Raw genomic sequence first — 27,314 nt, 5'->3', positions numbered from 1 at the left:
TCTCCAGCGACTGTAAAGCTGCTTCTCCAGGTCGGGATCAGGTGACCGGCCCGGCCTTTAAAAAGTCCACCTCCCTGCGTGTAGAAACGCCGAGGATACTTTTCCAATATGTTTTCCTTCGTAATTCTATCCTCACTGTGTAACATTGGGCAGCTTTTGGCTGAATCTGCAAGATCCATTCAGTTTAGAGTTTTCCTGGAACCTCCCTTGAGTTAACCTAACGTAAATGAAGAGGCCACAGAATCGTAAAAGCCATTTACATTATGAAAATGGATGCTATTTTGGTAGCGCTCTTTTTGACGTCAGAAAATAAATTGGCCAAATTAATTATGTATAAATCTCAAAGTAATTATTCAACACAAAATAGAGAAAGTCTAATAGTGACCAAACATATTAGGGGTGTGAGTTTCTCCCAATGGTTGATGATCATAATGAGTCTGAATGAGCCACCTTTGAAGCTACATTTTAAAAACGTCGAGTTAAAACACCCAAACAATACCGATTAATTAACTGATCTTATTATAGGGGCTCCATTCAGTTCCAGACCTTTAATGCAACTTAATCCTTTATGTAATCAGCGGTGCTTTAAGTCAAAGTGCAAGAATGCATAAAGGTTAGCGCAACAAAAGGCAAGACTTGAGCGAACAGACTTGACCCATTTTCTTCGTTCCTCATCTCAATAATTTGGGTGAATTATAATATGCATGCTGGATGTATAATTTACCAAGTAACCTCCTGCTATTATTATCATCACGGCCAAAACAGGTATTTCTTGTCATTAAAACTTTTGAATATTAGGATGGTTATCAGAAATGATTATATTAACAAATGCAATTTTCACACACGTTTGCATAAAGCTCCCCTAAAAACCAACCTGATTTCATTTTGTTTGCCGTTTACGGACGGGTATTGTCTGCTTTAAATCTTTCAGTCAAAATTCCGCTCTCAATGATCAATTATTGACTTGTAGGCCGAGTCTTCACTAAACAAGTGAACTACTGAAGAAGACGAAAGGAAAGAAAGCAGACCTTGAGTTCGACGTACACTAAATAACTTATGATTTGGGGAGTATGGGCCTCTGCTGAGAATCAGCTACTGATAAGAAGGACCTGCAGTTTTTTTTTCTCCCCCAATCTTCCAAGAACTGCACATTCTTCTCAGGCCTACGTGGTGTCGTGTTCCTAAGGCTGTGCTATGAGCTCTCAGACGACATGATGACACAGTCCGGACGAAGCGGCGGAGGGCAGCCCAAAGTCCTGACGTGCACTCGCCCCTCGCTGCGAGTCACGCCGAGCTGCTCGCCGCCCACCGCCCACCGCCACACAGTGAGACCTCAGTCCCAACGCCAGGTTTTGTCACTGGGCAGAGAAGCGGTTGGCTGGAGTAAAAGCATGACGTGATGCCCCTTCCTCTGCGCTCCCCCAGCCTGTGCAGCAACAGAGGGGTAAAAATATCCCACCAGTGAGTTTAGACAAGCCGCTCATAAATTAACACTAAAACTCCGACAGACAACAGCAGGCCGGTCGCTGAGAGATTTAAACCACTCAGGTTGCCCGTGACCATAGCGGTGGGATCAACTTACCAAACTCTTTTCCTAAATTTACCCATTAGGCGGCAAGGAACAGGGACAAGCTACAGATCAATTTTCCTAAGCAGTAGACCAACATTCCAAACTATTTTTCAAAATGGCTGTTGGGCACAGAGTTCCAGAGGGTTATGAGGTGAGAAGCGGGCAATTATGCCCAAATATAGAGCAGCATCCAGTGGAGAAGGTCTGTTCTTCATTTACACAGCTTACACAGCAAATAGAAACTATAGGTTTAGTTGCTTTTTGGCTGTTTATGGTTTCATAATGAAGCGCCACCTCTCGCCGCTCTCAAGCAGAAACACGATGTTCCCGGCAAACTGCTAGAATGGGTCTAAAAAAAAGGGAGAAAACAGAAAAACCCAACAACAGGAGACAAGAGTGATGATCCCCTCTAAAGAAACTCAACTCTGTAATGGACGGACGGGGATTACAGACGTTAAAACCCTCCTCCATCTGTAATTCACTGTCACCCAGCCATCATCTCTGAATCACTGATCCATTTTGCAAGTGTGCGAGACCTTGCTAAAAGCATCACTGTTGCACCCATTTGTGCTCGTATTGGTGGCGGCGGCAGGGGGGGCATGCAGAGAAGACAAGTTAACAGCTTGCCGTGCCGTTTCAAAGCACTCTCTGTCCTGTAACAACCACCTAGCTCGCTGGTTTCCCACACAGGAAAGGGACACGCTGATCAAACAGGATTTTAATGAACATCAGCAGCTAGAGCCTGAGGAATAGATGCTACGACGGCTTAAAGCTACCGACGTCTAGGTTTGGTTAGATTTTCATCAAAAGAACATTTAAAAAAAAACACATTTCCTTACAGATGCGTCTCAAAACTACAAAACTAAGGACGCGCGGTCCGATCAACTGCGAGAACCAAGCAAAGGAGAACCAAATTGGTTGACAAGGCCGCATGCGGACCGTGATATCAAACAAACCCCACACGATTATCAAAACGTGCGCAGGACAAAAAAAAAAAAAGGTTCCTCTCTGAAGGCTCTCCTCTAGGAGCCTCTCAGTGGGAGGCAGAGTAAATAAGATGTCATCAATAATAGACAGTGAATGTTCTGAGCAGTCCTGCGTGCACACACACACGCACACAAGCTTCCTATCCTGCAGACAGGCCTGCCAACCGCCAGGCTTTTTGCACACGCTCAGATTCACTGTCCTGACTAATCGCTTGTGATAGGGGCCTTTGCCATAATTACCCAGGGCCTTATCACAAACTTATGCGATGCATTTTTCATGTCCTGGCTGCTGGCAGTGCCTTCACTGTCCGTGCTGGCAGTCAATCCATGAAAAAGACAGAACTCAGACAAATTCTCTCCTTCCTCTCTCTCTCACACACACACACTTTAACAGGGTGAAATGGGTAAAAGCAGGGTGAAGGGCCAAGGGAGAGAAAGGGGAGGAAAAAAAATTAAAAGCGCATTTGGGGGGGAGGTGAGGGAGAGATGGATGAGGGGAAGTAGGAAGGAGGGAGTGATAGATAGATAGTGTGTGTGTGTGTGTGTGTGTGTGTGTGTGTAGGGGGGGAGAAACAGTTTCAATTTTTTTTTTACATAATGCATGAACAAGAGGGCATGAGGAGGAGGACCAAACATGATCAAATAAATAGAAGAAGTGAAGCCTTGATGATGTGGCATAAGTAAGACAAAGCCAGCTGGGAAGACTTGCTCACTGTCCTTTTGTCTTCGCCTTTCAGGGGCTACAGTGACCTAAATAAAAGTTTAAATCCCGAGCCTGTGCAGTTTACAACATGTATGAGCAATTAGGCTAGCCTACATAGCCTGCGATCTTATGTTAATCACCAAGGACGAACGGGCTGCCAATATTCATAAATTGCGATTTGAAATGCAGAAATGCGCGTTAAATGCCAGGGGGAAACACAACAGAGCCATTGTCTGCGCGTCTTGTGACGGGTCAAACACGCTCCGACATCCACAACCCTCCTCCTTACACTGAACAGGCCCCAATATTTTTGTTCGCCACCTCTCCGGTGGATCTCTCCCGGCGCACGCCGACGATCCGAGGCGTGCGTGAGACGGACACGTTTCTGGAGTTGGTCGCGATCAAAAAGGTATTCCGTGCTTCCAGTCCGTTTTAATGAATCGCGTCAGCAAACAACGTCCCGTCACATCCACTTCACCCAGGCGTCGCAACCTCGGTGAAAACCCTTTTTCACTGCCGTCAGGGGGGGGGTGGGGGGGGTGAATTAAAAAATAAATAAAACAAAATAGGAAACCCGACCGAGTTGATCAAACATCATTCACCGAGCGGACTTCAAAAACTGCACCAAAACCGCTAGCCGACCGTGTTGCTAACGTGTTTTTATATCGGAATAAAACTTCCCGATGTGACACTTAAAAAAGCATAAAGACGCGAGCAAAGAGCTGTTGTCTGGCCGAGCTGCTCGTCTCAACGGTCGGTGTCACCACAGCGCCACCGTATAATGAGTCGCACTTATTATTTTTTTTCTTCCTCTCCCCCAAATTATCCAACCTTACAGCGGCTAAAGCGTCGGGCTAACTACGGCTACTCGCTCCGGTAAAAGTTCTTCAACACGCAATAAAGATAGCTAAGCTAAAGCTTTCCGCTAAAGCACGGCTATTCTGTTTTTATGCGGGCGCATCCCCGCGGCGTCGCCCCGGCTTGCCCAGTTGCGGTGTCCGATCGATGCTGAATTGAACAAAGAGGATCAATTTCTGATCAGCGAGAGAGCCACTTTCATCAATGTGAGGAAGAGGTCTTGAATTCTCTTCCCAAACACCTACGAGGCGGCCGCCGAAAAACACAAAACATCGCCGCCGACGGGCGAGACGCGGCGAAAGCGAGCGGGGGCCGGTGGAAAGGGACGGAGGGAGAACTGACCTGTAGTTGTTGTAAGTCAAAGCGCTTCCAATATTGAAACATCGATCCTGCATTGGCCGCCATCTTGAGACATATTGAGATGGGAATGAGATGCTGATAGAGAGCGCGAGGGTTGGAGTTCAGTGGAGAGGACCGGCTGGCCGTAATACCCGGACTGGATGGCTCGCGCCGCTCACCCTGGCAACCACTGATATACGGAACGGATTCACTGTAAAGGAGTGTCGCCTTAATAACGCCATTATAATTGCTTAAATAGCCTTTTATCAACATACAAATATTACAGGTAAATAACAGAGCCCTCGTCAAATTGCTGTTTCTTTAAATTCGGTAAAAATAAACGCATTCCTGTGCGCCGAACAAGCCTCTGCGTTATGCCGTGGTTTGGATGGTCGTTCTGTTTTGGAGTCTAAAGATCACACCAAAATAATAGCAGGAGGTTACTTGGAAGCCATAGCTAAACAACAACAACAACAACTCCGCCAGGAGCATTTAGCCCCAATGTGTCCTCTGAGACGTGACAGCAATTCACATCTTCGAATGTTTCATTCAATGCGGATCAATAATCAGTGATTCTCTAATATAACAGTGGAATTTAGGGAGTCCCCCCGCCATAAATACAAAAAATATCCAGAGTATGTGTATTTTATTTTTAATTTTCCATTTACTTGTTTTCTGGGCTCAAGATGGTGTTTTTTAAATTAAACTTATTTTACAATCTTGAATTTGTGAAGATGATATTTTTGTGTGTGCTGAGCTTTTGCTCATTGTTTTCCATTGTGGAAAATAATTTGATATATACAAACAAAATCAACATCAAACAACGAAATATTTTGCAAGTCATTTGGACATCTCTAAATAGCTTTTTCAAATGGGGGGGGGGGGGGGGAGTTATTTACAACGATTTAATTTTTAAAAAAAGATCTCTGCATTAATTATTGTAAAATCTATAAAACTGAAAAAACTCCTAGACCAAGTGTGCTTGTGCCAGCCCACCCCCACTGATCTGCAGGTATATGGCCAAGTTTAACTGTGGTTGCTGTGACCTTGAGCGCCACTGCTGAGGTAGCAGGGCAACTGACCGTCTGCCTATGACCCCCCCATCCAAGCTTGAAAATGTGTAAATAAGCTCTAATTATTCTCATCCAGACTCAGAATGTGCCTTCCATTTACTCTATTGCATATGCCCTTTATGTTTTACATGTCGTTTTCTTTTCCTTTTCTTTCATCACTTCCTCTATATAATTTGGTGTCATGTGGCCCATATTCACATTTTGAGGGTTATAAAAGCTTCTAACAATAATATTTGTTAGTCATTTTTTTCCTCCCCAATAATGCGTATTTCTTTACAGCCTCCGCACTTTCATTGCAGTTAGTAAAAATAACCCAGAAATTTGCCATAAATAATGACACCTCTTTCACTGTCGTGGTGTGATACAAAGGTGACCATTTTAAAGCTTGCAATTAGCTTAACTTTCTGGTCAGTACTTGATTTGAATCCATTTTGGGACTGCACCCCTGCAGGCTATGAATAGTGCTCATAGTCATCAACTGATATTTGTCCTGAGAAGCTTTGCTTTATTTTATACTCCAAGGATAGACAATCACTCATACAACTGGGTGCCAATGCCGTAAATTAAAGGCTGGATTCATTCATTTGACCATAAGACCCACTCGCATGCTGTTTCTAAAGTCACACACAATATGCAACAGAGGAGCTGATTCATGAGATTTGCCGTGATAAAATCAGCATGAATTCTGTTCCTGCCAGTGTCAATTAATTCTTATGGTCTGTAAAAACAGCAAATGGTCGGCACTGTGAGGCACAATGACTGCTTGTGAGGCTGCACATGTAGTGATGAATCCTAAATTCAAACCTCTTCTTTTGTTCCAGGATCATCGATGACTTGTTTAACTTGTCTCCGAGGTAAACCAGAAATACAGGTCTCGTTCGATCTGTGTTGTAGGTCACTACTGACCCTGGTGTCCAGGCTGCCTAATTTCTTTCATTTTCTCTCACCAGAAAATGACACAATATAACCCTGCACTATCATATAGCACTCGTTTTTATCAAATAAACAAGTTTTATTTCAGTAACTGAATAATAACACTATGCTGCTACTGTGATGTGACCTTAATTATATTTGTCGTGTGCTCTTTATATGTCATTACTATACAAATAGCAACACCAAAGGATGTCAAAATGATATTGCTGTTGCAATTCTGGACATGAATTTTGTATCAAGAAAAACCATTACATCGCTGGATGAATGACGTTGGCCTCACTTATCCTTCTGCTCTACTTGATAAACTGTATTGCATTTTTACCGGCACATCCGTGCTTAATAAAACATTGACAATTTTAGCTTTAACTTTAAACACATAACTCTCTTCTTAAGGCTGGCCCGTAACCGCTCGCGGAGGTGTTTGACGTCATATGAACTTTGTCTCACATCAGGCTTTGCCAATGAGTGACTGCATCCTAACCCTGGGAGTATTGCTGCATGATTGTTTTTAACGGTATTGGTTCTTCCAGGGACTTTCCGCTGTACACCATATGGCAAAATGGGTTTCAGTGGTCGCTCATGTGAGGCAGGAGAGGTGGTACAGTGCTAGTCAGAGCGGAGGAAGCCACTGATCCATTCGCACAGACGACTGTGCTCCTTGCACCTGTAGGTTCAAGCGTGTCCTTGCTTGCCTTTTTATTGCCGTCAATGGTGAAATTAAAAGTTTTAACAGTGGTAGAGGAACAAACTTGAAGCAGCCTCTCTGTCCTTCAGCGTTCCAGCTCTTCTCTGTTTGTGTCCCTTTTCCTCCTCATTGACTGTGCCTGCAAGGTGCTTTTAGTGGGCCTTGTGGTGCCGTGGTGGAGATAGATGCGTGGCCCTTCGGGAGCTACAGGCAGAGACCAACACTGATCATGTCAGACAGTCTGGGGAGGCTGCATAAGATCATCATCACCCAACAGTGGAGTGAATCGCCGCACTGGCACTTTCACACAACCTCTGACCTGATCGGTGCCCTCTGAGGTCATTATCAAGGTCAGGGGTCAGGGAGGGCCCCTCTGATCAGCCAGCGCATGCAGCCCCTCCTGCCACTTCCTCATCTAATCTGTATTTTACCCTGTTTTTTCCCCCCATTCTTTTATTTTCCTCATCATCTCTGTGTCTGTCCCGCATACTCATCTTCACCATTCGGGCCCAATTGAGTCATCCCTTCTCCTCAGTGTGTGAAAAAGGAAACAAGGAAATCAATAGGGAAGATCCCTGAGTCCCATCCAAAAAGTAAATGCTTCTCTCAGACCAGATCGCTTACAAATGGAGACGGTTGAGCCACTAAGTGAGACGTGTTTGGAGGCTTCTCGGAACAATTTTAAGCAGGGTAAGATGTCAGATGCTGTCGCAGAGAAGAGGGCAAATGAGACCAACGTAGTTACAACGCATGGAGCATCTTCCAGACTGTAACTCGAGCTAAATGCAGCATCGCCGGCTCTCAACACATAACAACAACACATACAAGGTTATTGCTGCCCAGGTTCAAATAAATAAAACAGCTCTGACAAAGATAAACAAACCCCAGTTGTGTGTCATATCCTGACCCCAGTTGCCTCTGCTTCTGCAGAAAAGACATATATGTGTTTATAGAGCCCAGCCACACCAGGCATCTATAACTTATGAGTTTGCTGTGCTCATCTTCCTAACTGGAGATAACCTCAGGCAGGACATTAAATAATGGTCTGAAAATAGAACTGTTGAGATGAAAGGGAGGATAAATAATGCAGAAAGAATACACAACCTCTTATGGGGATAACTAGTCGCACACATACACACACATGTACACACACACACACACTTAGATTTCTTTCTTTTCTTTTTTTTTGGTACCACGGTGTATAAAAGTCATTGTGTGTCACCAAGAAAAGGAGGATCCAACACAGATGCGCACGCTGGTTGCTTCGTCTCCTCCCACTCTTCATAGTCTCCTTTTTTTTTTTACCTGCTTACATTCATGACGCATCCGTGTCTGTGAGGAGGAATGATGTTTTCCCAGTCTTGCCTTGTTTTGCCCTGCCCACGAAAGATTGGGTGATTTCCCATCTCACGTTTGTTTATCTGGATTTGATTATAAAAGTAATAATAATACTAAAAGATGGCTGACACAACTACACAAAGAGCAATCTGTCACTGTTAGATCACCAAATCAAAGCAATGACTCATATTAAGAGTGTGGAAATGCTGGGTCATGTTTAATAAATAAAACATTTGAGACAAACCTTTTTAAAGGCCGGCTTCTGCTTGACTAATTTCCAAGTGAAATGTTTATTCAGTGGCCAAATTAAACATGCATGTCTGGAGAAAAAGCCCCGCGTCACTCTATTTGCAGGCCCCTGAACGCGTCACACTAACCGGATTTGTGTTTGTGTAGAGAGACACCCAGTGGTGAAGGAAGTGTAACCCTTTTCGGCTGAGGTAAACAGAGGCTACAATGCAGTCTTTATCATCTTGACACGTAAGAGAGCGTAATTTGTTTTGGAGTTTGGAAACTTGTAGGGCATCAGTTTTAATGTCAATCTGCAAAAAAGCGACATTATTCCAGTATTTAATTCACGCCCAGCTCCTCTACTATATGAAGAACTGTATTTACACAGGGTCAAGCTGACAAAACCAGTTTGGTTTCTCTAAGTTACCTCTGCCTCGCCCCGGCTTGAAGAACACCGCGTCCAATATATAGGTGTTTACTCAAGCTGAAAGTGCCTGAGAAGCCGAAGGGCCTCACAACAGCTCCTTTCACCTCACACGCATAAAAATATAGATCTGAGCGGTGCAGCTGAAGAAAGCTCTCTTTTCCGCGCGTCTGGATGAACAGGACGTCGTGATTCCACGCCACCGTGGAGGAGACACCAGCTGGGATCAGTTTTACGCTGTCACTTATTAATTGATCCGAACACATGATCGAGGCGCCAAAGTTCACGGTGAGTTCCTGGGAAAAAACAAAATGTTCCATCGGACTTTAGAACGAATATCTCATTAAATAACAATCAAGTTTTTTTTCTCCTTTTAAAAAAAAGGTCTCTTTTGACCTCCAAAAGCCTAAAAGAGTCATTAGACTGAAAAATGCATAAGGCATTAAGGGATGAAAAGGCCCTTCTGGTAAACCTCATTTTAAATTAATATGTCAGGCTCTGCTGTCAAAGTAAGCAGGACTTGGAAATGTTACATTTGGTGTCTTGAAAACGTTGTTTATAATAATCATACATATGCACAAACATGTGATGAGAGATGAAAGGATCTGCACTCGGAGCTCGGAGGTGCTGATGTTGACTGATGGTGTTGCTGTTTACAAAATATAACCTGTAATTGCAATGTCATCCCAACAGAGCGCATCGCTCAATTACTGAAACTAAACGTCTAACAGGAAGTGAGCGGCCATCGTTTCCCCTCTACACATCCTTCAGGTCTCTCACCACTGAGGTTACCATAGTTGACAATGGCTGCCGGCCTCCTCTGCAGGGCTTAAATTCCCGTCCATGACAGTGTCTGACCCATAATGATTAAAAGTCTTTTAATACCTGATAAACGATGAGTCATATGTTCCAGCAGGATGAGGTGGCAGAAACCTTTCGCGTATGAGCTCATGTGCTGGAAAGGAAGTTAATTTTTAACCTTGTGTTTTGTTTTCAGATTCAACTGTGACATGCATGACATGATGTGACAATAAAGGAAAACTAGCACCGTGCCCGGATGTTTAATTTTGCTGCCGACCGGCTCATTGTTGTGAATCATCCACAGCTGCATCTGGCGTGTCCTGGATTGTCCACAGCCAGGACGTTCATCACTAGTTCATCACTAGTCCAACGTTTGAGTCTTTGGCGACATTGATGGGTTTTTCCATCCATCACTGTTCCTGGGTCAGATACAGAGTGCGGAGAACATTTCCATGCTTCCATCCCAGGCAGAGGTACATCTTTCCCTCCCTGGCTGTCCTCTGCGTCATGGGCTTTGTTGCTATGTCCCTCCTCGACATGGAGGGGCCGATTGACCTCAACTCCCGCAGCCAGATCCCCGAGGACAACAGCGTGGTGACAATACTCCTCTGGTCCCACCCGTTCGGACGCTACAGCAAATTCGGGGACTGCCTGGAGCACTATCAGATTAGAGGGTGCAGGATCACCGATGACAGGCGTGCGTACGGAGAGGCAGATGCTGTGATCGTCCACCACCGGGACATCATCACGGGCACCGCCCTTCCACAGGAACTCCGACCAGCTGCGCAAAAGTGGATTTGGATGAATTATGAATCCCCCACCCACTCACCGGGTTTGGAGCTTTTTGAGGGTATTTTTAATCTCACCCTGACCTACCGGAGGGGTTCCGATATATTCCTGCCGTACGGTTTTCTGATACCCAATACGCTCAGAAGCGGCATCCCCTATAACTCTGATCAGTATCTGAGGACGCCTGCGCCCCATGAACTGATCCGACCGCGCCTCCTGGCCTGGGTCGTCAGCAACTGGAGTGAGTCCCACGCCCGGGTGGTCTTCTACAAGCAGCTCCAGCGGTTCCTCAGGGTGGATGTGTATGGGCGCGCTGGACAAGCGTTCTTTGGGGACGTGGTGGACCTGGTCCGCGACTACCAGTTCTACCTTGCGCTGGAAAACTCTCAGCACACCGACTACATAACAGAAAAGCTCTGGAGCTCCATCGAGGCCGGGGCAATTCCAGTGGTCCTGGGTCCATCCAGGGAGAACTACGAGCGCTTACTGCCCCCAGAGGCCTTCATCCACGTGGATGACTTTGCGACAGTGCGTGAGCTGGCGCAGTACCTGCTGATGCTCCGGCGCAGGCCGGACCTGCTCATGTCTCATCTCAGCTGGAGAGGAGGCTACCGGACACACCGGCCCACCTTCTGGACTGAGCACTACTGCAAGGCCTGCGAGGTGGTGAGGAGGACCAGAGGCAGAACTAATGTGGTCAAAGACTTGGCACACTGGTTTAAATCGTGAAATCAAATAAACGCATAACATTAAAATAAACCACTGAATTTTTAGAAGTGATTGACTCCGCTCCTGTCATTTGAACCTCTTGAAGACATTTGAAACACGCTAAAATACCCTCATATAATCAACACGGTAACACGTTACAAGCTTCTGTGAAGTAAGGAAGGCGACCCTCAAAGTGCACCTGCACGTGATGTGGCCTTTGCTCTCTAAGGGTGTCTCACGCATGCCGGCATCACTGCCTGTTTGACCCTAAAGGTGTTGGATATCAGAACTAGTCCTAACACATCCTCCTGTGTGTATGTTTACTCAGCATGCCCATTTTCCTTACATTCTTACATTCCCTTGGGTCAAATACCGAGTAGATTCTTGGCTGAAGCGGAAAGAAACGTGTAGCATATTTTGAAAATAGCCTTTAGAAGAGGCTGCAGTGTGGAAAAGGTAAATTTACACCTCTGTGCAGGACACTGACGCTTATGTCCAGCGCTAAAAAGGTCTTAGAATGGAAAAGTAATAGTAGTCGGCCCTGCAAGTCATGAATGTTGGTAAATCGGAGTTTTATCGGTCAAAGAGACGAAAATAGTAATTATGTCACCCCGTTTTCCCCTGCAAGATAAAATATCACCTTATGTCAAAGGCTGCCAAGTTTGCAGAGGGCTGGGTGAGTTGTTGCTTGGCAACGGGCTGAAATATTTGCTGTATCACTATAAGATATGGCACTCCAAGATGTAGGGGGTAACGTAGGAGAAGTGGAAGGTGATTTCTGATGAATGCCCCAAATCAAAGGCAGTTTAATGTGATTTAAGCCCGTTAACAAGCAGTTGCAGCTTATTACAAAGATCCTTCTCAGGCCTCGTCCAGACGCGCTCAACGGTGCCATTCATAACCTCCGTGGCTCCTGGCGAGAGACACAGTAATCTCATTTGTGCAGCAACAGATGTTTCTCTTAAAAACATCCGTCGACTGGGGAGCGAAAAATCTCCCGCTTCTTCTCTCAGGGGATCAGAGCGGCCGGTCTGGGTCTGTCCCATTTGGACGGGTTCTTCTGGAGGCGGGTTGACTTACAGTAAGCTCGCCATGCTGAGACGTAAACACTGGCCTTCTACGCCCCTTTCACACAGTCTGCGCTGTTTTTTCCTTTCCACGAGGACGCTTTTATGTTGGCGGGGATGGAAGAGAAAAGGAAAATGCATATGAAACAACAAAAACCCCAGACAAATAAGCAGCGCGGCGTTCCCATGGCAGTGCGGCGCAGTAATCTGACGGGTGGATTCCCATGGCTGTGTCTCGCTGCCCCATAGACCTCCATTTTGTCTCACTGATGGTTCCTGTGATTGCAATCATCCATCTTACTGTCAGAGGCAAAAAAAGGGCAAGGAAGGGGAAATCACGCACGCCATCTCTCTCTCTCCCGCTCCCTCGTGTCCAACAAACAAGCCACCCCACTGTGTCGTGCCAACACACAGACCTCAGTCCCTCCGCGTCGTGTGTGTGTGTCTGCATTTGCGTGTGCTCATGCTTATATGATCTACAGAGAGAACATGCGTGGGTGTGCATCTTTGGCTGTCTGTGCCTGCCCATTATGCTGCATGATCAGTCACTGGAGTGTGCACGGGGGAGCGGCGGACACGTCTGATCCTGCAGCTGATCAAAAGCACCAGAGACTCGTTCCCTTGTGGCCTGTGCGAGGAGGCCTCATATCAACACGTCTCTGTTCAGTAGACAGGAAAAACAAGAGGGGAGAAACAGGCAGCGGGGGAGGGGGACGGGGAGGGATGGGGGGTGCATCAGGAGGAACACAGAAACAGGCAGACGAAGTGTAGATGAAAGAGTGCACAAAGAGGCCAGTGTGGAACACATGACAAGGATACAAAAAATATTTTTAAAAAACACGATTAGCTGCCTGTTCTGATGAGCTAATTGTCTGGCAGGAGTCAGCGCGGCGTCTCCTCGCCGATGTAGCAGCACGTGCAGTCGTGTGATCCTGACAGCTTTCACCACTGCGGATTAAACAGCGACGACAACAACACAGGATACAAAAGTGTTTGGTTGCAGGTTAATCAGATATGTGAAACCTCCCCCGCTGGATGTCGCTGGTAACTTTGACTGGAGGAACAGACCCAAAAAAAGAGGCACACTGCTCCGAATTCTTGCCTTTGGAATGAAATATTCCAAAATGGCTGCCTTTGTTGGTGCGACTTTACTGCTATGCGTCAATAATTAACCCTGACATCCTGCCGAGGGTAACGTCTGGCTGATACAACAAAGCATACCTGAGCGGTGTAATAAAGGACGGAAGAGCAACAAAACAGCTGCATTTTAAACGCCAGCCTACATCAGAAGACCCAACCCTCTGTGAGGTTTTACAGATAAAGACACACTCGACATTATGACACGTTTGTTTGTTTTTTAATGAGGAAAAGCCACAGTGAAAATGAGCCTGGCTGCTCGGCAGGGTTTTGGATTGGAAGGGCTGTTACCGCCTGTTATCTCTCCGGTTAGCATATTAGCTTCGTGTGTTTTGTCAAGAATCCAAACACATGATTTAAAAGAAATTGGCTGTTTGTTTTAAAATAGACTGTTTAAGGCTCTAATCAAAGGTGGTGTGGTGAAAGCTAGTTTTCAGTGCCAACAAATCCCCCCCCCACTCACTAAAAAACCATTTCAGCTGTTTCCTTGTGCTAAACGGAGCTGCTGGCTCCGGTGTTTAACGTTGTCATCAAACCCTGTGGACGTTCAAAGAGTCAATCCCCAACGCCGTTTCCACCGTCGGACAAATCGAGAAAACAAAAATGGGACCAGACACGCTGAAGCTTTATTCAGACACCCAAAAAGCATCGTCTCTCAGAGACTCATTACGTAATGATCATATTGGTTTGGAAAGATCTCAGGGGCGATTTGTGGAGAAGTCAGCGGGATCCCGCCAGGGTTAGCGTCTGTGATTTGTGTGGTCTCCAGATGTTCCTTTCCATCCGACTTTATTTTAAGCAGCTCATCTTGGCAGCCTTTTTGTGTCTTACCTCATTTTTTTAACAAGGCAGAGTAACGAGGGAGGAAGAAGAGACAAGCAGAGGCAGAATAACACAAGATGAACCCCAAGGTCATTGTTTTGCGTTTGACAATAAACAGAATATTTTGGTTCGCGCCGCATCCCCGGGTGCTCTGAGGCGTCAGCCGGAGAAACTGATGTCTTTAGGAATCGGCCCTCTATCGGAGCGGAGAAGGATGCCCGGAGCTTTAACATAACACTTTATGAGATTATATTTCAGCCCGGCTGCTGCTGCTGCTGCTGCTGCTGCTGAGGTTATTTAAGGTCCTCTCCATGAAATGCTCAACATCTCACATCTGCAGAGAGCTACATTTACATCTCGTTCTTGGCAAATAAAGGTCAATAATAAAAGAAGTATAACCATAAAAGCAAGGTATGAACACAAATCTACCACATCCGTCATAATTATACACATACAACTCAAAAAGATGCCATTCCCTTAAAGGAGAGAACGTCTTTCTCTCTCGTGTCTTAATGGGCTGTTCTGAACGGGAAGAAGGCGTTTGATCTTGGCAGTGGAAAAGGGCGTGATGTCTGAAACGCCGCCGAATCCAGATCCCTCGGAGTTGTCTGTCAGATGGAAAAGATGTCTTTTTACACACAGCTTCATGTATTCGGACATTTACTGCGTCTACAGTAGATGAATAAAACCACAAAGTTGTGATGTGGAGCAAAGAGGCGGGAAGCTGTGGACACAAGCGCGTCTTAGCACAATTAACACCTCATATCTCCTCATATTCTGTCATAAAAGAGTTATAAAAGACCAAATTGCTGTTGCACAGGTTCAACAGTGGTGGATATCATCAGCACCAGGATGGCCCAGTGTCTATTTGCAGCCTTTGAGGTGAGCCTGAGCTGGTTCCCCATCTTTATTTAAACATGCAGGAGGCCACAAACATGATTTTTAACATCACAATTACATCACAACACTCAGTAGAGGGTTTGGCCTGGCCAGCGCACACCTGCTGTTGTAGTGAAAACTTCACTGTCCCATTTTTCCTAATTCTAAGCATTGTGTCAGCCCGTCAACAACTGGGCTGTTTTGCCAACAAACCTTGAATTTGGGTCGCAGGTCCTTGAAGGCCATCCAGGATGTATCCTGGCTAAGCTAGCTGCAGCTGCTGCTTTAAATTTAAAAGCTGTGTCAGTCATCTAACTGCCCCCTGAAGGGCCGTCGAGCGCACATCCCCAAAATGTCAACTTTCCTCTTTTACGTTCCGGAGGGCCTGGAAAAGCGATTTCCACCGCCTCTGTTTTTGTTCCTACCGTGAATGCCAATCATGTGCTCAAGGATCAAGACCCTCTCAGCCAGGATCTTCAAGGCCTCCCTGAGCTGCTGCACGGCTTCCCCCTGCACACCACAAACAGGAGGAATTCAGGCTGTCTTTCAAATATTCCGAAAAAAATCAGATCGAAGACGCCTATTACCTCGTTCAGTCCCTCTCCTGGCTCTCCTTTTGGACCCGGTGTTCCCTGTGAAAACAGTTAAGGTGACATCCTGGGTACATTTTTCATGCAGCAGCACCATTATCATACTTACAGGTAGGCCCTGCTCTCCTCTCAGACCTGGAAGCCCCTGGTAGAAGGAAGAAAAGGAGAGAGACGCACATACTTTAGCCTCTGTGCTAATGTGACTCCTCACCGGATCTCAAATTGGAAATCACTTTCACAACGGAAAGAGATCAGGTTTAAAGACAGAGGCCCGCTGGAGAGAGTCAGAACAAACGAGGGGAACGAGATTAGTGAGAGATACGCGGGAGGGGGGGGATTAGTCGTGGCTTTTGAAGAACAGTTGGCTCACTTTGCTTTGCACGACAGTTAAAACCAGAGAATAAGTTCAGAATAGATTTACGATCCCTCACCCTTTCTCCTGCGTCTCCTTTGGCTCCAGCTTCCCCCGGCTTGCCCGGGAGTCCCTCCGTGCCCTTATATCAGTAGAGGAAAGGATAGTTGTGATTTCAGGCTAGGTGGACTCAGTAATGTGTTTCTTTTTAGACATCGACAGATACTCACGTCCAGCCCTGGAAGGCCTGGAGTACCTGGAGGCCCTGGAGGACCTGGAATCATGGAAGACACATACACAAAAGTCTTTAAAGACGGCCTCAGATGCATTATACAGCAGAATATTTCAAAATAACAAGTTGTTGTCATAAAGTGTATAAAGCATATCGCTAAGCTACACTTCGTCTGAGCGTCAATCACAACAACAAATGTTTTACCGGAGGAGCCGGTCGGACCAGCTGGACCAGGAGGCCCCACCTGGACTTTGTGTTCCGGTGTCTCCTCTGGGAAAACAAAAAAAATAACATATCAAAACAAACAAAAGGTTCGTCTGGTTGCGGTGACAGGGGATACGAGGACAGAAAAGACCTTTTCTCGTGTTGGAGCGACGCACAAGCTAAACACGGAGGAGCATCCTGAGTTCGGGGTTGTGTTTTTCACATCTCGGCCTCTGTGAATTTCCCAGTATTGAAAAACTACCCGGGGCTCCCAAACACCCTGAACTTCGGGGGGTTGTTTCCTTTTTCCTGCATGGGAGAAGATTTAGGGCTTCAACCGTCGGGATGCAGCGTTTCATCGTCCGTCAGCAGCAGGATTAAATACGGTGTGACCGCCGACAACAGCTGCTCCATGTAAAAGAGGTCTCGTTTAATGGGGCAGTAAATGCTCACACATGATCTTTCTTGGCGGATCCGCTCGGGAGGTGGAAGTCGCCCTTGTTCTCAGCATGTCGGAGATTTTCAAAGTGCACCTGGAAGTATGGATTTTGTTTGCAGCCACACTTCTGCTTCCTCTCTGCTGTAGCATACGCTTCAGCCAGCACCGCTAGACGATGGCTCCGCTCCACAGAACGGCTGTAGAAGGAGCAGATTTCCCTCTGGAACTCATTTTCTAATGTTACAGTCTCCTTCACTCTGGCTTGACTCTCTAAGAAACTCCACATGAGTGGCAGTCTATCTCCCTCCCTCCCTCCGTTTGTAGCGGGGCCAGATTTTGGCTCCGGGCCTCAGCCTGTTCCTCCAAACACAGACTGTTGTGCTGACAGCTAACAAATTAGGCCTGATTTACAGCCAGCTGGACCCCCTCAGCTTACATGGTCCCACAGACCTAAATCTGCATAGCTTGAGACCCGCAGACACAGTCCTGGGTTCAGAACAGCAGACGCAGCCAAAAGCCTAATCAGAGCCAGCAGCCTGGGCGTCATGGGGCGCTGCCTCGAAGGTGGACGTTTGCTGCCTCCCTGTGGTGGAAGCTGGGTCTGAACCCTGGCACATTTATGTCTGATGGGTTTTTTTAAAGGAGAAAATAGCAGAGTGACTCTTTTTTGCAGACCTCAGTTTTATTTTATTTAGACCGTTGGAGGAAGCCTCTCTGAAACAGTCCGGATCAACTTTGGGATTCGGGTTTTTGGCTCATTGCTGTTAAAATTGCTCCTCTGAGGCTGAACCGGAGGAGGAGAAGGAAGGAGGCAGGTGTGTGAACGGGGACGGTTGGGGACCAAATGCTTGGATTTCTTACAGGGCCATAAAGTTTCCACAGTAGTTGTTTAAAGCCTTTGTTGACAGCACAGTTTGTCCCCTCACCCTGATTGCCCACAAGAAAAACGTCACCCCGCCGTTGGTTCAGGGAAGAGCCCGGCCCCGGTGGGCCCGGCGGGCCCGGTGGGCCAGGCAGACCTGTGTTTCCCGGCTCACCTCTTTCGCCCTTTGGTCCTAAACAGATCAAAATGGGGTAAATAAGCATCTTGTCAACTGTCTTTAAAGCATCGTCAGAGGAGATTAGAAGTTCTCCTCGTTATGTTTTACCAACTGGTCCGGGCTGTCCTTCTCTTCCAACCGGACCAGGGGGTCCAGCAGAACCGGGGAGTCCCGGTGACCCCGTGGGCCCTGGAGGACCCCTGCCTGCACAAAAAGCAGATTTCAAGGACTTCCTGATTAAAGGAGCAGCTCCGCATGAGAAGTTAGCATGAGTGGTGAGCGTTGCCGTGTGCTGGCACCTGCAGGCTGGTGTGAGCGAGGTGCAACAGGAGTGGGCCGGACCACGTCCACCTCATTACCTGTGGAGCTCTGTGGGAAGCTGCCGACTGCTGGCGGGGACACACGTCTTTCTTCCAAAAGTTTGATCTGAAAGGAGGAAAAATGAGGGGGACAGAGTTTTTTCTTTGTTTTTTGTTTTTTTTTTAAGTTTTTGGGCCTGATGGAGACCAGGATCTTTACCTTCGATTCGACGGCATCTATTCTGCTGCTCATGTCAGTGAAGCTGGTGCAGTTCAGACACTCTGAGGAGAGAAAAATCCAAGTTTAGTTTGGTACTACATCAGGGAAAATGCACCTCACGTTCTTTAACCTTTTCTTCTATTTTCATCTGACTGTTTTCTGTGTTCAGCAGGTCAAACCGAGATGTAGGAGAACGCTGTCGATCAAATCACACACACACACACACACACACACACACACACACACACACACACACACACACACACACACACACACACACACACACACACACACACACACTGGAGTTTACTTCCTGACTGCATGTTTTCCACCTACATTCCCATATCCTGCTCCAGATACCAAAACCATTAACTGTGTGTGTGTGTGTGTGTGTGTGTGTGAGAGAGAGAGAGGGGGGGGGGGGGGGTGGTTCTTGCTAATCCAATATTGAAAACCAAAATACCTATTTCATCTTTAAAAAGTAGTTTGAGGCTAAAGACCAAAAGTTCAGGTTAGACCTGGTTACTGTTAATGTCAGGATTAAGTGAGTGTTGGGTGTTTTGGCGTGACGTTTGGGTCAGGGCGGGTCGGGGCGGGTCAGGGTTGGTTAGGGTGGGTCAGGGAATCCAGTTATGTCACTGACATGTTCTCTTGCAGTGTTAAGCTGCTGTGCTTCTGGCTGTGCACTATATCTAAGAACGACCTCTGACCGTTGTTTGGCCCCAACTGGCTCCCAGAAAATAGATCCCTGCCAGTGTTTTTGTGTCAGCAGGTGGTGTGTCGCTCCCTCTGGGTGTGGTTTGATATTGTGCAGGTAGAATATCAAGTTTTGGTTTCCCCTCACGTCCAAGATACACAGTTAAAGAACAAGAAGTCCTCCACATATCTTTCTGTGCATTTGCCTTCTTTGGTTTCTTCGCCAGAGTTTCTGCTTTCTGCTTCGATCTGTTTTGAACATGAACACGAAGTCAGACCAGCCCAGCTGCCCGAGACCACAGATAACATTCCTCATAGCGTAATTTTGGAAGCTTTACATGAGCTGTAACACAGAACGCAAAAAAGCAGCAGAGCAAAACCCAATGTTTGTTCTAAATGCGAGCCGGGATCTGGTCTACGGCTCATGAGAAGTCTGGAATGTCAGCTGTCAGTCCCACAGACGGAACCCACCCACATTGTGGTCATAGCCGGGATGCTTAGAACCGGGAACAACTGGTGCTCATAAATAACAAAATAAGGAAAACGGATAACATCGCTTGGCCCGGATGGCTGTCTGTGGCGGCATCGCGCGGCGCGGTCACAGCAGAGAGGTTAGTGCCTCTGCTCGGATCAGAACAGGGTCAACGCTGGTACCACCGGCGCTTCCAGCCTGTCCGGGCCGGCGGTGCGGTGGACAGCACGGGTGGGGTTCCTCAATGCTCCATTTCCAAATCTCGGATCTCGCGCTGGAGCGCGGCCAGAGATGGAGACAAGCAGCAGCTCAGCCAAAACAAATTCCTCAGGGTTCATCAACCCAGAGTTGTTCAGTACCCAGACACCCCCCATACACAACACAAACGTTGTGTGTGACCCTGTTGGAGATTGTTATCCCATTTATTCCTGCTTTGGAAGAGGAAAACGTGCGGATCTCCTACGCAATCCCAAGAATCCTGACAGCATCAGGGAGATGATTCCTGTTGGCCGAGCTCGAAGTCAAAGTGAGACTTTCTGACGTGTCGACCTGTGACACGTCTTCTCGTCCCAGCATGTTAGCGGCGAGATGTTCCGAAGGTTGGATTTTGTTCCTCAGATTACAATGTGGTGAGTTCAGCTCGACTCAGACCTCAGCCATTGTCCTGAAACAGTCAGATACACCCCCCCCCCCCCATCTCATTGTGCCATAAAAACCCACCACAGGAAAACACCAGAAGGGGCTAAATGTCATAAACGTTAACCAGAGCGAAACGCCTGCTTTTCTCCTTCCTCGTTTTATTTTTTTCCAAAGGCGCTGGGCGGGATTTCCGCTCCTGCATTTGGAATTTAATTATGTCGGGTTAGGAAAACCAAACTTCAGCCGCGCTAGGGCTGAAGTTTAGAACCGCACCGCAGCTATCGAGTCTGTTTGGATCCGTAATTACACCATGGCAACGTCGGACAGGGTTATTTTTCTTGGCTGAGGCTCAGTTTATGGGAAAGAATCAGAATAGTGTTGCTTTTAGTGGGAGCCAAACAAACAAAAGAGGAGGACATTTTCTGCTCCAAGGAGATGAGACGCGAGTTTCTCCTCCGCTGTGTGAGCGCTTTCTCAGATGATCTATAATTTCCTATTGATTCCATAAAAACGCTGCCAACAAAACAGGTCTGGTGTGACAACATATCACCGTTAGTGTCTAAAATACAATTAACGTTCAAAAAATAGCCTGAAAGAGACAAAATGATGAGAGCGGTGCTTTGTGCCAACGGCTGTGATGACAAGTGACAGACTAAAGCAGCTTCACTCCTTGGATCCAGCTCCCTCCGGGGCCAGGAGCAAAGACTGTAAATAAGACGTTTTCAGCCGACAGATCTTTATCAAACCCCTCAGAGGAATCTGTCCGCAGCGCATCCCACTACAGAAACAGCAGAAGTTGAATAAATCATCACATCCTTTATTGGGAGGATCTGAAGTCAAAGACAACCTGCTGTTTTGGCAACATGCTAAGTGTGACTGGGAGTGACGTCGGTGGAGACATTTACGCTTCCTGTATTAGACTTGAATAGGGATCAAAGGGATCCTCATCTTTTCCTTTTTCCTTTTACTGACACACACACGCAGACAAGGCAAACCACAGAACAAATTGACACACATGGCACCAAGAGCCATTTTTATTGCTTCTAAATACTTGCTGTGTGTCCGTGAGCAGGACATAATGACAACAAATGCATCCCCTGTGTGTGTGTGTGTGTGTGTGTGTGTGTGTGTGTGTGTGTGTGTGTGTGAGTCAGTCTCCAAGAGCTGGATCTGTCCCAGGAACTTGCTGTGTTTCAGTCCTTGCCCAGCAAGTGGTCGGCTATTGCTGGCGTGGCCAACAGCTGGCACTGAACACACACACACGCACACACACACACACACACACACACACACACACACGCACACACACACGCGCGCGCTCTTGAGAATCCTGAGTAAGTAAATGAGACAGTAGAGGACAGTTAGCGGAGACTTTTTGGAAAAAAAACGAGATGTCTAGAAGCCCACAAAGAGGCCATTAAGCATTTTCCCCAAGATGCCAGCGACAAAGCCACACATGCTCTTTATTCAGCCCAGGAACGCTAACGTCGGGTGATTTACATCCACGGGCCTGTGGTGCTGATGGACCTGCTGACTGGGACTTTAGTGTTCTGGGGTTAAACTGATGTTTTGCATTAAATACACCAAATGTAATGGCACTTATCATTAAAACGGACCTCTAAACTGCAACTTTTGGTCAAAAGGATCCACCGGTGCTGAAATATTCCGATTGCCACTGTTCATCCTCATGCTAGGAGGTGATGTGAGTGTGTTAAACTCAGTTACCAGTTCCAGTTAGGCCTCCAGATACAGCTCAGTATTCATTATTTCCAAAAATAAATACCCCAGCAGGCTACAGCGAACCGTTCCAGCTTTATTAATGATAATGGAAACCTTAAAATCTACTGTGGATGATTATTGGTGCCAAACAACTGGCCCAGGGACGCAACACGACCTCGGCAACAGATAAAAGGCGACACCCCCTTCCCCGCGCACGTCATCACGCGACCCCCGTGACACCGAAAAATGGACAGCATCCGCTTTGAACACACGTGGTTCTTATCAACACCAGAAACCTTTCCAGCCTCTTTAGGAACTCAGGAACGAAACTTTCTTAACGCTGCACAAAACAGACATATTGAGTTGCAGATGGCGAGGAACAAAGGTGGAGGGGGGGTGGGGGGGCGGGGAGATAAGCTGATGAAAGAAATTAAGAAGAAGCCGGTTGGATCATCAGCCATCAGGCAGACCAGGCCCAGCTCTTGGCAGGTCAAAAGGTGGCAGCTGAGCCACATTAGGGCCCGGCTGGGGATGTTCCACATATCGCTCATATGTACACGCCGGAATATGGATCTGCTTTTCAACTTTCCTGCGAGGAGAGCGGCGGGTCAGATGTAAAGAACGCGGGCAGCCACTTAACGGAAAGAAGCCGAGCCTATGGAAGATAAAGAGGAACTGCGGCGGCAAAGAAAACCCAGAGACAATGTGGAAAGATGGAGGAAAGGTATTGTCGAATGATATATTATAGCTGCCGTTGTAGATAATCCCCCAACAAAGGGTGTGAAGGCGCCGGCCCTCCTCTTCCCCTCTTTACACAGCTGCAGAGGGGGAAAAAGTGACTGTATGGCTGCTGCAGCGCGAACATTTCAACGCGTTCGGCACCCGGAGCTTTCAATCACCTTAACACTTCTGCTTTAATTAAATTCCCCCTAAAGTTCACCGGAATAAATCCCGCGCCGGGTACTGAACCCTGTTACCTTGTGTTTCGCAGCTTTCGTGGGAGATTAAAGAGAACGGTGCTCATCAGGGAGGGGTTCTTGGGTCCTTTTTGTTTTTAAGATAAGGCTCTTTCCAAATCCTCACTGGTAATATGATGGTTGCCGATACTGTAGGTGCCGGGGCGCTGAGGGCAGACCGCTGGGGGGGTTAAAAGGCTAAATTACTTACAGACTTTTTTCCTAATGTGTTCCACACTGTCACATGTTAGCCCAGCCCCTTCTGAAACAGAACAGCCAGCACAACCAGACTCTTGAAAAAAAAAAACCCTGGATAAAATATTTAATGAATTAAAAATTCAGTGTTTTCCACCAGCTGGGGCCCTCAAACTGGGAATTCTGGCTGTTGCTGTGCATTTGAAACGACTGAAAGGTTTAACGGCTCCGAGCAGAACTCCTCTTGTCCTAGTTTGGCCGGATCACAGGTCCAAATATCAACTGCTGATGGTTAATGTTGTGGTGACAGAATCGGTGACAGGCTACAAAAGTGGGGAACGCACCGCTCTAACGCTCTTTCCCTACCTCCGTCTCCAGCTCCGGAGGCTCCGGAGGCCTCTGAAGTGGAGCCAGATGACCCGGGTGATGTCATCTTTTCTCCAGGTTGATAAAAGTGCAGCGACTTAAACACACAACCACGGTGTTACCAACCAAAGCTGTCTGCACTTAAAGGGATGCTTTGATATTTTTAGGAAGTTGGCCCATTTTCCTCTCCTGGTGAGAGGCAGGTGTGAAGATCTATACCACATGTGTAAATACAAAGCTTCCACTAAAGGTCGCTTGGCATGTAGAGGAAGAATTCAGAAGGAAAACATATCAAAATATAGCTGATCTGTAAAATCGGTGTCGGTGAGGCCACGTTCCCTCAGGAGCTGAACCCAGACCCGCTCCTCTCCACGCCATCGACCATGACATCAGCCTCTCTCCGTCAGGCCTCCTAAACCGGCCCCGTCGCCTGCATATGGAGACCATTTCCCACTCGAATTTGCAAATACATTTCAGCAAAAGTTAAATAAACAGGGCGATTATGTCTTTACACTCCTTTAACCGCTTTGCTCTCACCTCTGGCGCTGCAGGAGGAGGGGATACGGCTACGTGCTAACCTGTGGAATAACAGCCGTGGCTGGACCAAGAACGGTTTCCAAAGGCTTTGTACTAATGTCTGTGTTTATTCCATCTCATATTAATGAGAGTTTTCCTAACTTTGCGGTAAATCCCGACCCTCCAAGTGCAACAGTGAATAATTTTGCAAAATGGAACAAGGTGCCGTTAGCAAAACACACTTGTTGAAGTAACTGTGTATCTTGGACGTGAGGGGAAACTGCTGGGTTTTTTAAAAATTGCACACAATTGAAGCTGTAGCTGCTGCACGTGCGGCTGTATTGTGCAGCTGAGAGGCTTGAGAGGCTCAAGGAAGAACCCCCCACCCCCCCCACCGCCCGGGTGTTGGGCGGCCGGCCCTACGCCGGAAACGTCAACAAATGGAAACTACTATCACAGCTGGAGGTCGAGACTCTCAACATGGGAAGACAACCGAGCTATGCGGGGGAAAGACAGCTGCGGCGATGCTTGGCGGAGCCCGCCAGGCTCGGCAAGAGTGGAGACCCAGATCTGGGAAGGTCGGGGGAAGTTAGTCGGCACAGTCAGGGCGAGACGAGAGGATCCCAGTCACTGACGCACAGGTGGCTCATTGGTGTTGAGACGCCCACCTGGGAGAGGTGGAGTGAAGATGGGAACTTTCCTCACGATGCGTTTAGGGTTCCGCTGAAAACCGAGCGTCCCCGACAGACGGCTCAGCAGCTCTGACCTTCGCCGCCAACGGCTCGGTGGGCAGAATTAAATCGCGCCAATTGGTTTGTGTAACAGTACAGTTCCAGTAATCTGATAGCAGCCCTCTGTCCGTCCTCCCTTTCCATTTCTTTGCCAGGACAGCTGTGGTGGGTTGCCCGGTTTGGTCCCCCCGGGGCCCAGTGTCTGCGGTTTGTGGTCTCCAGCATTAGCAAGACTACCTCCCACTTTACAAGAAGCTCGGAATCACGTTCCCTCTGAGCGTTTTCATTCATTTGTCATTCAGGAGGGGGTTTGGAGACGCGCTGAACGTAAAAGCTTTTTCGAAGAAGTGGCCCAAATCATATTACAAAGAAAAAAGATCAAAGAGATGCAGAGCCTTGAAAGATACACTTTTTAAAAAAAAAAGGTACACAACCGCAGACCACATGATCCTTTTCAAATGCCGTTCTACCCCAGTCTGAGTTGCTTAAAATGATCCGAACCAGGCAAATTCAAAGAGTTTACAGTGATTTCAAAGGCAAACTCCTGCAAAGAAGAACAAATTGCACACACGCCCTGCACATAAAAAAGGCCCAGATGTGGTTGAAACTGCTAAAAAGGCACATATGTGGACAAACCCCCACTTCAGTGACACAACCGCGGGTCGGGAAGGTCGCAACGGCGCGGAGCTCACCTTGACGACACTCTTGTCCTGTAAATCCTGGGCAGCATCTCCATTCCAGTGCAGTGACCAGTTTGTACGCCACCTTGAAAGAGGGTCTCATCAGGGTCCGGTAACTGTCAAAACCAGCACAATCTACTGATTAGTGAGCGAAAACCACATTTCCCTCCATTGTCTCAGAGGTTTTCCAGAGTCAGTGTAAACACGTGTATGAGACAAATGACAGCAAACGCCACAGACCCACATTCAGCCCTCATTTTGGGGGGGAATGGGGGCTGCTTAAGTACCTGATGACTTTGGGACAGGGTCCGGGCCATCGGCAGCCCTGCAAAACTCGTTGCACCGTGGTCTCTGTTCCGTTTTGCACATGACAAGACACTGTTTTGGTGACAGTATACTGACACCAGTTCCTGAATTGCAGGTAGAAATCAAAAATAGAGGCGTCAGGAGTGGTGGAACGCAAAATAAAAGCGTGGCTTGTGCGCAAGTGCTCACCTGAGTTGGGAATGTGAGCCGGTACCTGGCGGACCTGCGCTGCCGCTCTGCTCCGATTTGATGCGCTGCCGCTGCACGGTGATTCCCGGGAAGTGATAAACGAAGCCGGTTCCACGCGAGGGGCAGACCAAGCTCAGCCACATGCACACGGCGCACAGCAGCGATAGACTCCCCATCTCCATTGGATTTGTCCTGGAATTTCTATCCCGAATATGCTTAAATCGCCTTTGTCAGAGCTGCAGCGTCTGCGACGGAATGGCGAAATAAATCTAGACAAACCCCACCGAGACCTTCGCTGAGTTGGACATGTCGTCGTCCCGCGACGAGAAACGATCTATCCTCCCCGGGAGCTCAAGACAAAAGGCTCACTCCCTCTCCTTCCTATAGAATATTGTGGTTTTCCTGACGTTTGACATCGACGCTGAGGAGTCGAATGTACAGCGTGCGTAAAGGCGCGCCGCGTATGCGGGCTGCAGACGGAATGCGTAAAAGCGCATCTGGTCCTGATCGAAAAACCATGAGCCTCCACATCTCAAAAGGATCCAGTGATGTGAATGTGACGGGGGGTGAATTTACACTCAATTAACTTTAATGCAATAAGCGTTAAGTTGTTTTTTTCCCTTTTTAAATCGTGTTCTCTGAGTTCTTTAACAACATAAGCCTGTGCGGGACCTCTACTGCGGTCTTTGACATCAAGTTGCAGCTTTCTTTTTTTTAATTAAATGCCACTGACACACGTCATAAATCTAAGAGAGCGAAATACTCGTAAAATACGAGGCAGACTGCAAAATGCAAACATTACTTTTTAAGGTAGGCTCGAAAAAGAAATGTGGACGTCAGCGTGCACTTAATGCTGCCCCCCCTCAGAGTTATGAGACTTATGGAGTTACAAATCAGCCTAGTTTGCCTCAAAATGGATTTATCGACTTGCTTTTTAATGTAAAATCGGGGAAAACCCAGTGAAAACTTACCTCCGTGCGTATTAGTTGGGATTTGACAGCTCTCTTTGCGCTAATGTGTAATCGTGGCTATTTGTGTTAAAGACAATAAGCTAAAGATAAAAGTATCGACACAAAGACGGATGAACAGAAAATGTCGCATTAATAGACAACAAATGACATGCATCTTGT

The 27,314-nt window shown here is 47.2% G+C and overlaps 3 protein-coding genes across 11 annotated transcripts in view; 1 reads left to right on the top strand and 2 right to left on the bottom strand.

Annotated features, from left to right (window-relative positions):
- The window catches only part of cux1b (cut-like homeobox 1b), a 52,979-nt gene extending 48,274 nt beyond the window's left edge, over positions 1 to 4,705 (bottom strand). Inside the window, exon 1 of one of the 4 annotated variants that reach the window (XM_029843908.1) lies at positions 4,460 to 4,705. In XM_029843908.1, the coding sequence (XP_029699768.1) occupies positions 4,460 to 4,522 (63 nt within the window). In that variant the 5' untranslated portion in view covers positions 4,523 to 4,705. The remainder of the gene's footprint in view (positions 1 to 4,459) is intronic. The other 3 variants (XM_029843909.1, XM_011608357.2, XM_003968408.3) reach the window with 3 other exon arrangements.
- Positions 4,706 to 8,689: 3,984 nt separating this feature from the next.
- Positions 8,690 to 11,497, top strand: fut4 (alpha3-fucosyltransferase). 4 transcript variants are annotated; one of them, XR_003889918.1, is made up of 2 exons: positions 8,690 to 9,428; positions 9,834 to 10,093. XR_003889918.1 is itself a non-coding variant. In XM_029843227.1 (2 exons), the coding sequence occupies exon 2, from the start codon at positions 10,335 to 10,337 to the stop codon at positions 11,457 to 11,459; it is 1,125 nt and encodes a 374-aa protein (XP_029699087.1). In that variant the 5' UTR covers positions 8,690 to 9,428; positions 10,246 to 10,334; the 3' UTR covers positions 11,460 to 11,497.
- A 2,749-nt stretch (positions 11,498 to 14,246) lies between these two features.
- Positions 14,247 to 27,310, bottom strand: col26a1 (collagen, type XXVI, alpha 1). Of its 3 annotated transcripts, XM_011608361.2 has the most exons (15): positions 27,156 to 27,310; positions 26,185 to 26,429; positions 25,977 to 26,099; positions 25,702 to 25,805; positions 18,720 to 18,781; positions 18,500 to 18,626; positions 18,309 to 18,404; positions 18,087 to 18,215; positions 16,722 to 16,787; positions 16,516 to 16,559; positions 16,365 to 16,427; positions 16,043 to 16,078; positions 15,931 to 15,975; positions 15,769 to 15,853; positions 14,247 to 15,072 (listed from the first exon to the last, which is right to left on the bottom strand). In XM_011608361.2, exons 2-15 carry the CDS (start codon positions 26,364 to 26,366, stop codon positions 14,942 to 14,944), a joined length of 1,293 nt encoding a protein of 430 aa, XP_011606663.2. In that variant the 5' UTR covers positions 26,367 to 26,429; positions 27,156 to 27,310; the 3' UTR covers positions 14,247 to 14,941. The 3 variants fall into 3 exon arrangements, 2 of the variants coding, with proteins under 2 accessions (XP_011606663.2, XP_011606664.2); XM_011608362.2 differs by having other exon boundaries at positions 18,560 to 18,626; positions 26,185 to 27,310; XR_003890049.1 differs by lacking the exon at positions 14,247 to 15,072 and adding an exon at positions 16,873 to 17,030 and having other exon boundaries at positions 26,185 to 27,310.
- Between the last annotated feature and the right edge of the window lie 4 nt (positions 27,311 to 27,314).

The sequence above is a fragment of the Takifugu rubripes genome, chromosome 11 (genome assembly GCF_901000725.2).
Source record: "Takifugu rubripes chromosome 11, fTakRub1.2, whole genome shotgun sequence".
Taxonomy (NCBI): domain Eukaryota; kingdom Metazoa; phylum Chordata; class Actinopteri; order Tetraodontiformes; family Tetraodontidae; genus Takifugu; species Takifugu rubripes.
This window is presented reverse-complemented; position numbering and strand designations above follow the sequence as displayed.

Coding starts and splice junctions, on each gene's coding strand:
- col26a1 (XM_011608361.2), bottom strand. CDS start 26,366: ATGGAGATGGGGAGTCTATCGCTGCTGTGCGCCGTGTGCATGTGGCTG. Junction 18,216..18,308: donor AGGACAGCCCGGACCAGTTG/GTAAAACATAAC, acceptor TGATCTGTTTAG/GACCAAAGGGCGAAAGAGGT. Junction 15,854..15,930: donor CAGGAGAGGGACTGAACGAG/GTAATAGGCGTC, acceptor TGTGGTGTGCAG/GGGGAAGCCGTGCAGCAGCT.
- fut4 (XM_029843227.1), top strand. CDS start 10,335: ATGGGTTTTTCCATCCATCACTGTTCCTGGGTCAGATACAGAGTGCGG.